General features: G+C 37.7%; 1 protein-coding gene across 4 annotated transcripts in view; it reads right to left on the minus strand.

Annotated features, from left to right (window-relative positions):
* LOC105703180 (Niemann-Pick C1 protein) overlaps positions 1-17,150 on the minus strand; it is a 46,096-nt gene that overhangs the window by 11,959 nt on the left and 16,987 nt on the right. For 3 of the 4 annotated variants that reach the window (XM_012431352.2, XM_012431354.2, XM_012431353.2), the window contains exons 5-10: positions 9,545-9,676; positions 5,588-5,707; positions 4,427-4,644; positions 2,503-2,846; positions 1,675-1,872; positions 52-253 (exon numbers count right to left, since the gene is read on the minus strand). In XM_012431352.2, the coding sequence (XP_012286775.1) occupies positions 52-253; positions 1,675-1,872; positions 2,503-2,846; positions 4,427-4,644; positions 5,588-5,707; positions 9,545-9,676 (1,214 nt within the window). The remainder of the gene's footprint in view (positions 1-51; positions 254-1,674; positions 1,873-2,502; positions 2,847-4,426; positions 4,645-5,587; positions 5,708-9,544; positions 9,677-17,150) is intronic. The other variant, XM_012431355.2, reaches the window with a different exon arrangement.

Here is a 17,150-nt window from a genome sequence, read left to right on the forward strand (position 1 = left end):
AACTGCTGATTGTTTCATATCCTTTTAAGACTTTTTTTTATTAACTCTTACCAGAAGCCGACTGCAGGTGCGGATCTGACCGAGGGACACGGCGATGTAGGCGAACATGATGATGTAGGACACGAGGATCGTCAGGATGTCGGACTGAGATTCTCGGTCCAGTTCGTCCTCGATGGATCGCTCCGAGGTGAAGGCCACGTCCATGTAAGCCGGCTTCTTCGTCGCGGTCCAATTCTTCATGAACCCGACGAATCTGGGCAATTAAAAAGTATTCTTTTAAATAATCCACCGAGGTGATTTCCTCTCCCTCTGCCTAAATTCTAAATACACCGTTAAAAAAATCTCGAAATATAGTATACAACTGTATTCGGGATTTTCGAATAGCGTAGGAATTTCAATGTGCACGTACAATACTAAATTTCGAAATCCTTCTTATACCACCTTTCGACTCGACGCGCTCGAAGACATATATATGTGCCCATAATTATGAAAGTGGTCTAAGTCAACATTAAAAAAAAATGAGTTTATCAGTTATTTCACGCCATATTATATCAAACGAAATTAATTTAATGTAGTTTCGAAACAAAAAATATATGACCTCGACCACTTTCATAATTATGGGCACATATATTGGTGAACGACTGTCACTAGACGTGTATACGAAAACCGTGATACTTTTATATACTGAATTTCGATTACATACACATATACCCACCAAACACGATTACGTAACAATAATATAACTATTACATAACGTTTGTAATATGTAATGTAACATACATTTAATATATAAGTAAGAGTTGTACTATTTCCTACGTAGCTATGTAACACTGTTATAAAACGAACAATGTAACGTAAACATAACATATCGGTAACATGTTATATGTTATGTTCATATTGTATAACTGCAATGCTAACAAGTTTGTAACAATGTTATCGGACGATAATAACTCGACATTATATGATATTAATGTCTATTTTAAATAACATTCGTTATATATCATGTTATTCCAGTGTTATGTAACTGTAACATAGTGTGCTTGGTGGGTACAGTCGTACAATTGCGGACATGAATGCCTCCTCTGCAGATACGGCATCGCCTGTGCAGGATGGGAGGGCATTGATGTCTCCCAGTGTACAATGGCGGACATAAATGCCTCCCCTGCAGATACGGCATCGCCTGTGCAGGATGGGAGGGCATTGATGTCTCCCAGTGTACATATTTTGAGAAAAGCGCATCCTAGGACGTTCATTAACATTTCTGCTGATTTATTCTTTGACCTTCCGGTTTTTGTTCAAAATTTGGAACACCTTTATTCGAATTCTCACCTAGAAATAGTGTTCTTTCAGATGATACGTACACTTATCGGTTTTCATTTCGAGGGCCTTTGTTTTTGGCTTTATTGGGTTGATGCATAAGTAATGGCGTTTCTAACACGTAACGTAACGTGTAAAAAAACGCTATTACTTCTGCATCAACCCAATAGTACACATTCGTATTTGAAAGTGTTCGAAATCTCGCAGGATTTTTAAATGTGGAACTTGGCACTGGCATATTTCATTTACGTCTGTTTGCAGAACCCCTTAATGTCTCTGGCGGTATTATCGAAGCGTAAAACACGGAGCCAGATTCAAGGCCTATAAGTGAATTATCGTAAACGAATATCAAATTACTTCTTCTCCCATTCCATGGCCGGCTGTAGCTTGGTCTTGTTGTGGTAATTATTGACAAGGAAGGTGAGAATTAGCGCGGTGGCTTTCTCGTATTCCGGATTCGCTAAAGTCTGGCCTGGTTTTAGGAATCCACCGACTGCTATCGCGGGATCCACGGGACCTCCATAAGTTGCCAGACATTCGGGATTGTATGGGTTCCTGGAAAAGTAAAAAGTCAATCTTAATCCAAGGACAAAGAATCGATCTCGAAGCAAGAGCAAAGAGTCAAGTCAATCCTACGTTCCGCTACACCCAGAAAAAAAAGATTTCCTTCGTTAACAAAATCGTTTGCTTGACGGCATTTGGCTAATCTCGGATAACTTATCGGTTGAGCTAATCGAATTTAAATAAAAGAAATAATTTCGCGCGATATTTAAAACTTCTCTTTACGTATGTATTATATAATATAGTCAGTTCACTTTACGTATGTATTATATAATATAATATACGTACGTATACGTATGCGTGTGGCAGGGGACTAAAGATTTTCGCTTACCATGAGTCGCAAGGAAGGTTACTTTTACCCGTTTGTTAATTCCCAAAAAGCATCCAAAATCACGTATACTTTACGTATGTATTATATACGTATACGTATGGCAGGGTGAGGACCCTTCAAATAGCCTTTTTATTGTGACGCCCCTGGTGAGAAATCAGCGAAACTCTAGACTCGAAGCTTAGCAGATGTGTTTCGCAACTGTTGCGACTAATGTTAACATTACATAATATTATATATTAAATTACAAATATTAGGTCCTCGAGACATAACATAGCGGATGGACCGCCACTTACTGTGAGCACAGCATGAACTGGTCCAGGTAATTGATGACGTATCCGTCCTCGACGTCGGTATCGGTTTCTAGGGCATCGTCGGCGGATCTCTCGACACTCGTCTCGTTGAATCGCTCGACGCTGTCCTGCCAATATCCCCAAATACTCTGGACGACGCATTGCGAGACGGTGCGTTCTCCTGTGAAGGGACTCGTCATGGGAGCGAAGCAGATGTCGGCCAGGGACTCGTTGTTGGGCGTCCTCAGCTTCTTTATCTCCTGCTCCAGCTCGTGGATCGTCAGCAAGAACTCTTTGTTGAAAACGGGCCCGAACGTTATCAGGCCGTTTGACGTGTTGTGCGCGATCTGCGAGCATAAACAAAAATTCCTTTCTATCGTCCCTATTTTTAAGTCACGCCAACGTTGCGAATAAACGCGGATTAATTGTAATCGGTGTTTCTCCAAATCACTGGAAATGTATGTATCGTTATATATCTTTACTCTGCGGAGTTGCGACATGTCGATGCAGGATTTCATCGTTCGGGCAGTTTTTATGGTGCAGTTCGATTAACTGAAGCTAAACGATCGAATTTGGCTGGTTAATCTAAACAGCGGTTAATGGGATTAACCCGCCGTTAAAATGTGGCGGAACGTGCAACTCGTAACCGAGGATTAGCATTTTATAAATATTTTTACAAGCGTACTTCGGTCACTATGAAATTGTAAATAAAATCGAAAACGTCTTCATCCGTATCGTCACAAGATGTTAATACACGTTCAATTTAATTTGTTTCCCGCGCGTTTGTGAAGTTTTTAGTTTGAAGTCCGATTAACTGAAGTTAAACGATCGTATATGGCTGGTTAATGTAAACGGCGGTTAATGGGATTAACCCGCCGTTAAAATGTTGCGGAACGTGCAACTCGTTGTAACCTAGGATTAACATTTTATAAAATATTTACAAGCGTACTTCGATCCTTACAAAATTGTAAACAAAATCAAAAACGTCTTGATCCGTATCGTCATAAGATGTTAATACACGCTCAATATATGTTTTCTTCGCGTCTGTGCAGTTTTTAGTTTGAAGTTCGATTAACTGAAGTTAAACGATCGTATTTGGCTGGTTAATGTAATCGGCTGTTAATGGGATTAACCCGCCGTTAAAACGTTGCAGAACGTGCAACTCGTTGTAACCTAGGATTAGATGTTAATACACGCTCAATTTAATTTATGTTTTCCTCGCGTTTGTGCAGTTTTTAGTTTCAAGTTCGATTAACTGAACCTAAACGATAGTATTTGGCTGGTTAATGCAATTGGTGGTTAATAGGATTAATCCGCCGTTGAAACGTTGCGGAACGTGCAACTCGTTGTAACCTAGGATTAACATTTTATAAAATATTTACAAGCGTACTTCGATCCTTACAAAATTGTAAACAAAATCAAAAACGTCTTGATCTCTATCGTCATAAGATGTTAATACACGCTCAATTTATGTTTTCTTCGCGTTTGTGCAGTGTTTAGTTTGAAGTTTGATTAACTGAAGCGACGCGATCGTATTTGGCTGGTTAATATAATCGGCGGTTAATGGGATTAACCCGCCGTTAAAACGTTGCGGAACGTGCAACTCATTGTAACCTAGGATTAGATGTTAATACACGCTCAATTTCATTTATGTTTTTCTCGCGTTTGTGCAGTTTTTAGTTTGAAGTTCGATTAATTGAAGCTAAACGATCGTATTTGGCTGGTTAATATAATCGGCGGTTAGTGGGATTAACCCGTCGTTAAAACGTTGCGGAACGTACAACTCGTAACCGAGGATTAGCTTTTTGACCGAGGTTGGTGGGACCGGGCTTATTTTTTTTTGGCAAGCAGAGTATTGTTCTTGAAAGCAACGACGAGGAAGGTCGAGGAGGTTGTCGCCTTCTTTTTGGTGAAAAATCGATCTTACGTTCGGCAGGCCCACGGCAGTGATGATGATCTGCTCGTTCCTGTAGAAGGGTTCGAAGTGGCTGTCGAAGTAAGTCCTTTCGACCCGAGACCGAGAATTAGGAGCAGCCCACAACTGTACAGGGTCAGTCGTCACGATCATGTATTTGATTCCATGGCCAAGGCCAACAATGACCAAGAAGCCCAGGAAGAGAATCAGCCATGGCCGAGAAGCACAAGCTACAAAGAAATATTTTACATTAATTATTAATTTACAATATTCTATAAATATTTAATAATATATAATAATATTCTACGTCTCAGTGGTTTTTCCTTTACCCAGATAGAAATAAATGATCATCATGATCGATTTATAAACAATGGGATCGATTTATAAACGGTGAGATGCAATGTTTTACTAAAAGGATACGACAATTTAAATTATGAAGCAATATTTATAAGTATATAAACAAGTTTCGAATTTACAGACATTTAATTAGAGATATTGGAGAATACACATACGAGTGTAGTATAAATATAGCTGATTGCATCTGCAGAGTACATCCGCGACACGTTTCACGAATTTGTTACGCTTTCTATTAACAGTGAATTGACTTTCCCAACGAATCCGATACTCCTCGGAGTCCCCCGAGGAAAATCGAGCTCCACCGCGAAATTAATCGCGAAACCTTTCCCGAGCCTTTTCAATAAGGCTCACATTTCGCGGGCAATGTCTCGGGAGAATGAGCTGTACAAAAAATTCATTACAAAATTCCCTTGCTCGTGTTTCGGTAAGGCTCATATTCCCGGAGCTAAGTCGCGGGAAACTGAGCTTTACGGAGATCTGCGAAGTCGACACGCTTAACGATTAATTTTCTTCCCGCATTCTCTAATAATCATTTGACTTTGTAAACGTAGATAACGTAGATAGGTGAACATAGACTGTCAGTAAAAAATCGAAATTCCATTTCACCCGTTCCCCAGGTGGGGAACTCTAGACCCATAAGGCTCATATTCCCGAAGCTTCGTCGCGGGAAACTGAGCTTTACGGAGATCTGTGAAGTCGACATGCTTAACGATTAATTTTTTTCCGCATCTTCTAACAATCATTCGACTTTGTAAACGTAGATAACGTAGATAAGTGAACATAGACGGCCGGAAAAAATTTGAAATTCTATTTCACCTGTTCCCCAGGCGCGGAAAAACTCCTCCAGGACTTTGTCCGTGTTCGCTCCGAGTCTCTCGATAAATGTCGACCTGTCTTCTTCGATGCCATCGGGTAAATCATCTGCCGATACGACGCCTGTAAATTGATTGTCATTGATTAATCACGAAGTAAAATGTCAGTTAGGACCCGAAGCACAACCTCGAACTCTGCACGTCTACGGTATAAGTGCACGCAAAGCGAGTAATCTACTCTCTACAAGAGATAAGCTCCGCGATTACGGGAATGGTAGAGTGTACAAGGTGCACTGGAATAATTACAAAAAATAAGTACAACGAAGAAAATAGAGATCCCTGGTTGATACATGGAGTCTCCCTCCACGGAGACGAAGATACCGCGGCTCCTTTGATTATTAATATAAATTGACAGATTGATATGCAAAAAATAAAAAAAAATATATATGCACATGTATACACAAAAATATAAATAATGGAGGAAGGACCATGTGAAAGTCATGAACATTAGAATGTGGACGGACAATGATTTTGCCATGATCTTAACAATAGTATTGGATTATTAATGTACGAAATAGAGAACAGTTAAAATCCGTTTACATAAATACATATGCAAATATGAAAAATAGAAAAATAATCCCCGTTAAAATTATAAACAATGCGACGTGGATGGATAAGAGTTACGACATGGTCTTGAATTACTTATATATATAAAAAAAAATAAAAAAATACAGCAAGATTCCTGTAAAAATTACAAACAATGGGATGTGGATGGACAAATGTTTTTTCGTGGTCAAATTCTGGCTCCTCGGAAGGGTCTTGAATTATTCCGGGAAATTAGTGTCATTAATAAACAAAAGAAAAAAAAAATAACGACTGGAAAAGGGACATCGTCTGTGAGATGTTGAGATTTCCGGAGGATGCTCCGAGGAGAATCTGAGATTCTGAATATGGAACGCGATTTCTGTTATTGTATGTTTTTTCGAGGGCTTATCCAGATCTCCCGGCAGGTCTAACGTCAAACGATTATGCATTATGCATTATGCGAATCGTCATGCATTATGCAATCGTCACGGTCGATCGAAGTTCTTGGGTCCGAGAGTCGCAGAAATGGGAGAGAAATTTGTATATTTGTAAATACAGGGTGATTTGGGAAGGGGAACATTTTTGTAGACAGTTTGGATAATTATGTAAAAAGTTATTTACAAAAAAGAACTTATCTAGCAATTATTCTCAGTAAGGTCGACCATGTGGCTATCTAAATTATGCAAAACTACTTGGAACTAATCGTACACATTCATTACGTTTTCAACGAATGCAGGGAAAAAAAAAACGTAAAAAAATATTCCAATGCCGTGAAAAAGAATTGTAAATGTTGTTAAGTGCATGGATGTTTACGAGTCAGTTTTAGAGTATTTGACGTGAATGTCGCACGTGTATAATTACTTATTATTTCATTTTCTTTGACAGAATTTAAACAACTCAGTCGGCGACCCTACTCGGAATGAAGTTTTGTTCATATAAATTATTTCTTTCTTGTTTAATAATAAACTATATCGTCTCTCAATATTTTCCTCTGCTCCCATCTCACCCTGTATACATATGAATGAGAGGAAACGAATAAAGCAGTGCCTTAAGCGATGTTAATTAGACGGATATTAAAAATAAATATAAAGAAACTGATAATCGAATTCTCTCTCGAGATTTCGCAGGTCTTGGAAAGTCTTGAATTCCGTTGAAAAGAAAGAACAAGTGTGTAAAGCAGATCAACGAACGATAAGCAAGGAAGACAGGAGAAAATGGATGATGAAGTAATTAACATTGTTAGTTAACAAGTCGACCTACGGGATTGCCCGAAGTGAAAAGATTTCCTTAATGAACTTTAAAGGTAATGTAAATATTATTACTGGATAAGAATAATCAATTAGTACTTCAATAATTATTATTATTCATTATAATCTGATAATTCCTTCAGTCATTTTAGGAAAAATTCGGGAACCCCGTAAGTCGAGAAAAGGATTTGCACCTGTTCGCACCTGTTAAATGTCTTAATTCAGGGGCACATAAAAATCGATAAAGTAAGGGTTAACACATTAGAAGCTAGAAGCAAGGAGAGAGCAAGAGAGTTACTTAACACGGTAAATTGTTTAACACGAATTAGCGGGTGGACCTGCTAGAAAGCTTATTCCGAAACCTCATTGTTTTCTAGATCGACGTCATGAGCAAAACGAGAACAATTTTTCTTAAAAAAAAAAAGCAGCTATGTTTAGAACCAATTAAAATTAGATTTTTGTAACAAAATGAAAAGTTGATGTTTACTTCTAAAAACGAAAAAAAAAAAAAAACATGAGTAGAAGTACTCCCGTCAAACTGCAATTGCATATAAATTCGCATTACCCTTCTGTAACCTAATTTTTTTTTTCTCAAGCCAAGAAACAACTAATGTAACGTGAAATTCGCAAATATTGACCCTTCTGATGTTACCAAACTACTTGTTTATAAATTTCCAACGTATAAATACATTCCTTGATGTCAAAGGAGCGGTGCATTGAGTTTTGCCGAACAAAATCAAGCGAAACTTCAACAAAATATCGACATACGGACTTAAAAATTCCATGGCGTCACATATAATTAAAGTTAGATTTTAAAACGCCAAGTAACATCGAAATCACACCCCCACATGATGAGATTTTTTTACCAAGTCTTCCTCGACTTTTCTGGCAAAACTAATCCTATCGCTTGATTATCATATCTCTGTGTAACCGAGGAATTATCATATCTCTGTGTAACCGAGGAATTATCATATAACTAGTGAACGGATAAGCAAGTAGTCTTTAACCCTTTGGCTACTAAGAGCGCCTAAAGGGGCCCGACGTTTGGTCCAATATCGCCTGCACGGTCAGACGAATTTCGCCCTTATGTCAAAATGGCACCGTGTTCAAAGGGTTAAGTTGATGTGAAAGTGGCGTCAGAGTTCTCGTTCATGATACCAGAAGGTTAACATGTGTAAATTTCACGTCATACAATTTTTTCCCTGGCTTGAAGAAAAATTGAATTGCCACCAGATTAGGTGTTGTTAACGTTGACATATATATATATCGTTATGTTCGTTTTGCGAGGGCATCTACCCCGAGTGTACACTTTCTCTACACTTTCTACCCTCGATCCCGAGCGAGGGCAAGAAGGGTAGCCCGCGAATTTGGCGGCAAATTTCAAAATTTAAAAGACCAACAAACAGGAAAATACAAAATTCATGCCAACGTATCAACGTAATATAAACAGAAGTAATTATTAATGCATCTTCTTCGTGTATAGAACGATTTAGCGTTTCAGTTTAGTATGCAATGTTTGAAACAATTTACAACAATTATGTATTACTACGTAACCGCGGTTGGAATTAACTAAACTATAATTTTTCCCTGTCGTAGTGAAATTGTTTTTCATTCCACCGCAATAATATTCTGACCCTTATTGATCCTCGATACCTGAAATTCGTGAAAGGAATTTTCATCTTCTACAATTACAAGGTAATAGAACGAATTGTAGGATTTGAAGAAAACGAAAACAGCTCAAGAAGGCTAGAGGAAGCATTACATTTTCGTATTCGTCATATGCCGATACGGATAACCTCAAAATCGCGTACCTCTCTACTAAATCGTTCATCTTGGACTTTCGTGAGGTTTCTGGCGTTCGGGATGTCGACGAAAGTGTATCTACCCTTCTGCACTTTTCAAAAAAAAGTGTAGTACCCTCGAGGGTAGAAAGTGCAGTCAATGCGAACAAACCTAAGTGTAGAAAAAGTGTAGACAAATCGAAGAAACCTATTGTTCGGGTTCCCATAAGTCTCCCGGCAGGTTATCACCTCTGAAAGAAGGACGGACGGATAAAGCGAAAAGCAAGGAGAGCTAGAGCTAGAGATAGATATAAAAGGAGGGTGCGAACGATTAGCAGGTGGACCTACTGGAACGCTTCGACTGGAGCGGACTGTCCTCTTGGTCAGCTGCGAGGGCAATACGAGCACCATCCCCAGGGTGATGCAGCCCAGCGGCAAGACGTCTACCAACCTGCCTCCCCACCTCCTCCCCTCGTGCAACTACGCACACACATTCACACACGTTCCTTTATACGTACACAGTCGTGACATGGGCATAGGGTTATCGCACCTCCGCACCCACTCCTCTCGCTTACGGCCACCTCCAAGTCTTATCACTCGTCGGAGAGAAAACCCACATTTTCGGACATTTTTTTAATCATCTCTAAATAGAACATCACGTACACGTACAATGGCGGACATGAATGCCTCCCCTGCAGATACGGCATCGCCTGTGCAGGATGAGAGGGCATCGATGTCTCTCAGTGTACAATGGCGGACATGAATGCCTCCCCTGCAGATACGGCATCGCCTGTGCAGGAAGGGAGGGCATTGATGTCTCCCAGTGTACATACGCGGTCGCGATTTTAGAACTGTCGGGGTAACTCGATTATCGCATCTTTGTGGGTCACTTTTTCATCAATGATAATCGCCGGAGGCGAGAGAAAATAATGACTTTACATCGAAATGGGTTACTTAAATTTTTCTCATCTCTTAATGTGATAAATGATAATTTGGCACATGTTTTATTAAGGATTGTGGACGTTGCGGGGGAACTCGAATTCTGCATCTTGATTTTCTTTTACGATTCCAGAAGATGAGATTAAGTAAGGATGAGATTTTATAACGAACCAGGTCCTTTAATTTCTTTTTGATTTTTTTTATGTATTTTTAAAAATGATTTTAGAATTGTAGGAGTTTCATTTTTTTTTGTTTAATCATCTCTGAATAGCACATCACATTTTTGCATCTTTATACCTGATTTTTTTTTTACGTCAATTTCAGAAGATGAGAGTAAACAATGACAAAATTGTACGACAAAATGAGACCTTTAGGTTTTCCTGATTTTTAATGTATATTCTGATGCGATATTCAAATCATATTTTTTACGCATGACATGATTGCAGTGTGCAGATCGAGGGGATTACATGATCGTATCTTTGAACCTGAATCTTTTACGACAATGCCAAGAGATGATAGAATGATGACGGTATTTCACCTTCAAGCAGGACATTTAATTTTTTGCCTGATTTTTATATCCACTTTTTAAGTGCCTTCGTCATCGTACACACATTTGCACATCGTATGTAGGACAAATTTTCTTCGACGATTATCTCGATATTATGTTTCACCGAAGAGGAGATCAAATGAAGAAATTCAATTCTTAAACCGAACTTTTAATTTCTTCCTGCACTTGTTTTTTATGTACTTTGATAGATTACCAGGAAAAAAAAACATGAAACCGAGAGACTTGATTTCACATATTACCAAAAAGCAAAATATTCATAACATTTTTTTCCAAACAGGGTGCATCGAATAATTTGAAACCTTAACACGAGATTATGGAGGTCCTATTAAAGGTCTTGAAACTTACGAAATTTCATTAAAAAAAAAAAAAAAAAATATCCCGGACAAGAAGCAAAAAAGGATTTTTTTTTAAGAATGAAGTTTCGCGAGTTTCAAGCCCTTCATTAGGATCTCCATAATCAGGTGTTAATGTTTCAAATTATTCGGTGTACCCAATTCGGAGAATAGTTTTTTTTATAAATATTTTCAAGTTTCGATATATATAGGATGGCATTTCATATCATGACTCGTAGTATCAATTTTAATTAATATTCCCGCGATAATCGAGTTCGACTTTAGGCCCCACCAACTTTCCCCGTTTACGTGAAAAGATGCTACGTTAATAATTACAATCTCCTGTCGTTTTTCCGGATGTTCGAGTAAAAGACGTTTAGTTTTCTCTCCGTCGAGATCTCTTACCGTGTCCTCGTAATCTCGACTGCAAACACCTCTCGGTGATTTCCTCCTCCAAGAAGGCCACTTTCTTGTTTTTCTCATTTTCCTCAGGCCCTTTCGAGCGATACCAATTCCTATCTTTTTCTATCAAGCGACAGGAAAAACGAACGCCGTAGATTAATTTTCCAGGAGAATTGCGAATCCACAGAATCTAATTGAAATACCGCTCGATCGTTAACATTATTAGAAGTCTAAGTAAAATGAAAAAAAGTGCAAATCTTGGAACTAAACTCATTCAACAATTATTTACGTGCGATTTTTTATGTAAGAGAAATCGAAAGGGGCAAAAAAAATGCAATAAAAAATTGCCACTCTTCCTGTTAGAAGTAAAATCATCTTATAATTGACGTTATATTAAAAAAAAGAAAAAAAAACGATAAAAAGGTATACGTATATAATTCCTGCAAAGGAAATCGTTTAATAATCAAAATGAGTTCAGAATCAAACGAGACAATTAAATTCTGTATTTCGATTTCCTGTGAAAATCATCGGCAAGCTTTTCGTTCGCTTTCTTTTTCATTTTTGAGAAAGAGAAAGAGGGCACTCGAAATTTGTCCACAACCAGAGTGTAGGATTAAAGTTTAGGTGTAAGGGTGCGCGTAATTATGGGGATCCGGAATTAATGCTAATTTCGTCGACTAGTTATCCAATTTGCGATAACGAGTGAAACTCCATCCGCTTTCCCCAAAAAAGAAAATGTTAATCTTTCTCCAAATATATTTTTCACGGTTTATTTCCGCCTAAAGAACAACTAAACTTTTATAATTTCCTCCCTAAAAGGATGCTGTACGTTCTTCCCTAAATATACTTTTAGATAACATATTGTCTCTTGGAAGATTATACAATTTTTATCATCGATCTAAGATTTATTGCTTGACTCGACAAAACTACTAGACATTCCAGATCCCCGAGGCGATTCACACTTTCGTATCTGGTTAACGATTACAATTACGGGCCATACACCTGTACGATGGGAGTTAACGTCGTGCTTTGATAACGTCAGAGACCCCAGATCGGATAGTCGGTGATAAATCGTCCAAAGTCTCGATATCTCTCGCACTTCGACGTCGCTCGAATCGCTCCAAAGTCATTCAAAAGCGACACGCGATGCCGTATAAAGAATGATCGGTAGTTTAAAAGGTGATTTTAAAGGCGATACCTTAAGAAGGTTAAAGTTACTTTAAAAAAAAAAAAAAACCAGTGGAAGCGATTAAAGGGAACCCCAAGACTGAAAAAGGTCGCTTAAGTCTCATATCTCACTTTTAGGGCTAAAATACGTCCTTTAGCCATTTAGACTGATATAAGGGGTCTTCAAAGTGACCCTTCGAATATTTTGCATGACCTTAAGTGATCCTTATGGATCAGGAAATGATTTTCAGTTCCTTAAAGTGAGGTCCAGATCGCTTTAAATTCTCTAAAGCCACTTCAAAGTAATGGTAAAAGTCTCGATAGGAATTTTAGGTTGCTTGAAATTGCTTAAAAAGACTTCGAGGTCGCTTTAAAATCTCCGAAATCACCTTAAAGTGACACTGAAATTTTCTAAAAGCACTTTGAAGTCTCATTAGAGACTTTATGTCCCTTGCAGTAATCGCGAGGTTGCTCGAAAACCCTCTAATCATTTCGAACTGACATTTAAGGTATCGTAAGAAATTTTAGGTCATTTAAAGTCATTTCAAAGCGAGGCTGAACATCAAGGATTTTGAGTAGGTAAGTGACCTCGAAATCGCTTGAGATTCTCCAAAGTCACCTGAAAGTCTTGTCAGAGGTTTCAAGTAATTCGGAATCACCTCAGTGACCCAAAAGGTCCCGTAATAAATTTTAAGTTACTCAAAGTCACTTAAAAGTAACGCTAAAAGTCTCGTCAGGAATTTCAAATCATTCGGAATCATTTCAAAGTGACGCAAAAGATCCCGTAAAAAATTCAAAGTCACTTAAAAGTAACGCTAAAAGTCTCGTCAAGCATTTAAAATCATTCGGAATCACCTCAAAGCGACGCAAAAGGTTCCGTAAGAAATTTCAAATCATTCGAAGTCACTTGAAAGTAACGCTAAAAGTTTCATCAGGGATTTTGGGTCGCTAAGTGACCTTAGAGATCGCTTGAGATTCTCTGAAGTCACCTCAAAGTCTCTTGTCAGGGATTTTAAGTCACTTAAAGTGACCTCGAGGCCGCGATGCAATCCGTTGAGGTGATTCTTGAAACCACATCGACAACTTCGGAGCCACTTAAAGTGACTTCGGAGTTACTCCAAAAGTTGCGCAAAATTCTCCACGAAACACTTTGAAGAATGTAGAATTATCACGAATGATCTCTATTTTGCATAAGCGACGAAACGCCTCGAAGTAACATTAAAAATAAATATATATGAACCGCTTAAAGTGAAGTGAAACACGTTGAGGAACATGATCGACGTCGGTAAAAAGGGTTTTTCTAAACCTCTACGATGATTTTTATACTGACAGTCGTGTCGAATTGTATTAAGTATTGTACCAAATGGCACATTCCACCTGTTGTTTTCGTACAATAATTATAAAGAAACCGAAGTAAAACTCCAGAAATCTCCTGGATTCATGGTTTTTAAAGCCCTAATTGACTGCAGGGTGCCACCCTGCGCCATCTGTGACTTTAGTGTCCCCTACATTTTTTCTCCGAGACATCGTGTTACCTTCGTTTTAGCACAGAAGCGCATAAGAGACTTTTTTTGCCTTTATCCCGTCCAAATGCGAGTTTATCGATTACCAGAGTGTTCTAAATTGTCGTAAAATTCCCCTGACCCTTTCGTTTCTCATATCAGAGCCTTCAATACTTGTATATCGATCGAAATATGAGAGCTCGAGGGCATTTTGGTTCTGGTCTAGGCTAAATCTCCCAATTTCTTTCCTAAAATCCAAATTCTGAAAATGTCAGGGCAATTCTTAGGTGATCACGAGTCATGTTTGTCTAAGTTTCGGACGGTTCGATCCAATATCATAAAAAAAAAAGAAAAAAAAAGTGTTATTCGATACGACCGATTCGAGGAGGGTTTCACTTCACCTTAAACTAATTTGGATGTTATTATTTGGGTCAGGACAATTCTTAAGTGATCGCGAGTCATGTTTGCTAAGTTTCGGACGGTTCGATCCAATACCATTTAAAGAAAAAAAAAAAAATAAAACATATATATATTCGAGACGACTGATTCGAAGGGGGTTTCATTTCACCTTAAACTAATTTGAAAGTTATTATTATTAGTGTCAGGACAATTCTTAGTTGATCACAAGTCATGTTTGTCTAAGTTTCGGACAGTTCGATCTAATACCCTTAACAAAAAAAATAAAAAATGTCTTATTCAAGTCGACTGATTCGAAGGGGGTTTCACTTCACCTTAAACTAAATTGGAAGTTATTGGAAATGCTTGGAAGTCGTCTTCAAGTCGCCTTGAAGTCGCCTAAACCGAACTCGAGGTCGCCGACAGAAATGGCTTTACAATCGCGTGTTTAGTTATCATGTAACCGAGTCTTACATTCATTGGACATTACACGTGATTCAAGTCCAACGATTAACCGCGGCTTTCCTTCTTTGGACATTACACGTAATTCAGGTCTAATGAGTGTCTTCCCACTCCATTGTGCAACTGGGCCGACATTTGCTGCTCGTAATCAGTAAATCCTATATTATCGTCCCACAGTAAATACGCCTTTACGTAATTCCTTCGTCATGTTCGTTTCTTTTTTTTTTTCCTAACATGTTGGAATATTCAAAAGTCCGATTGATCCAATCAAAAATATTTCCTCCCCACCAAAATTCAAAAACGGATGAATATTGAATTAACGATTTACTTAATTTTCCTTCCTGTAAACGTTAATAATTCCTTAAAAATCTTATTAGACGTCGAGTTTATATTCAAGTATAACGTACGGCGACCCATAATTAAGTTCAGTTTTGAAATATGAACGATAGAAGGAGCCATTATTATACAAATCAATCATAACACAATATATTATGTAATTATGAAACAATTAGACAAATAGTTGCCGTGTAAGGTACGGTGTATGGAAAATTTAGTCCCAAAAGTAACATCATCTAATTGTAATATCACGCAAAATGAAAGAAAGTAAAAAAAAAAGTATTGTAAAATGTATAAAAGTATTTATTTTTTAATCTATACGGGTAAAGAAAATCGACTAAATGCATTCTATTGCGTGTCGCGCGTTTATCTGGCCAATAGAACTATTAATTAATATTAACGAAGTATATTAACAAAGAAAGAAGCTTAATTATCCCTTCGATAAAACATTTGCATACAATTAACACCCTTTTTTCTCTGCTACGTAATGTTACAACGATATTAAATTCAAAAACTAATTTCCCACAAACTGTACGATAAATATTTATCCATTCAGCAATGATTCTAATATTCTTCAAATTTCAAAACTGAAATTATATTTACCCTGCCTTATGTGGTTATTTATTAACACAGCATAAACTTTGTGGAACTTTAAAAAAAATAAAACGCAGCGATGATTTTTGGAGCGATTCAGGGCGCGAAGTGATTTGATTAATATTTTGATTAATATAATTTTTTAGATTAATAAATTAATATATATATAAGAAAAAAAGAGGAAAGACAATTCTGAACGACTTATCATGGTAGTCATGTCCATCTCCGGATAAGACGAGGAATGAGAAGATAACGACGAAACTCGTCTCGACGTAGTTGGACCGAATTATGCGACAACGACGTTAATAAAAAGTTATTCTATTATTAGCCACGGTCAGACGTAATCTCAAAAGGAAAAACTCGAGAAACGATCCAAAATTCTCGGATTTTCAAAATCTACTCTATCCAAAATTTCGCGGCAATTAAACGAGTCAACCTTGGTCTTCCTCTTTTAACCGAAATGCATTTAATATAGAAAATGGGAATACGTAAAAAAAAAAGAATAAAGGGACGTCACTAAAAGACTGCGACTCACGCACGAACTGAGAAAAAAGTTATTAATTTTTAATAATCGGGATCGATTTCACGACTATTAGCAAGCCGTGATAATTAACCAGTCAGCTGTTGCGACCTTTTTGAAAAGCATGTTTTACATTCAAGTATCAAAAACAGCAAACTGGTTAAAAGAAAATCCTCGAAAATTCGCGCTGGAAAATAATCTTCAGGTTTGAAATTAATCGTCATTTTAAATCAGTACATTATTACGGCGTTGCGAGAATTCTCAGGAAAAGAGGAAGGAAAAATAAATGACGGTCCACGTCAGATACTGCGAATTACGCATTAAAAAAAGAAGATATAAACGAGGTATAAATCTTCAATTCCGATCGGTCCAAAGAAAGCGAGGGCAACTCATAGATCTAAAATTCGCGTCGTCCGAGGAGTTACAAAAAAAAAATAAATAAATAAAAAAAACACGACAATAAACAAGCACTACATCAGCAGGGTAACAAATCTTGAATACAATGTACTTCCCAAAATAAAGGGAAAACAATTCGAAGGGATTCGAAAATCTGCTTCGTTCGCGAGAAATTAAATAAACAAGACGTGTCAATACTGGCGAAATATGCAACGAGGCAATAAAAATAAAAAAGAAAAATTACAAAAAATAAAATCCCGCAATAGACAAGTACCCTGTCGGTGTTTAAACGAACATCCCCTCCTTTCGTAAGAATTAACCGGTTCATTTTCTTCGATTT

The sequence above is a fragment of the Orussus abietinus genome, unplaced genomic scaffold (assembly GCF_000612105.2).
Source record: "Orussus abietinus isolate OABI.00-Male unplaced genomic scaffold, Oabi_2.0 scaffold364, whole genome shotgun sequence".
Lineage (NCBI taxonomy): Eukaryota > Metazoa > Arthropoda > Insecta > Hymenoptera > Orussidae > Orussus > Orussus abietinus.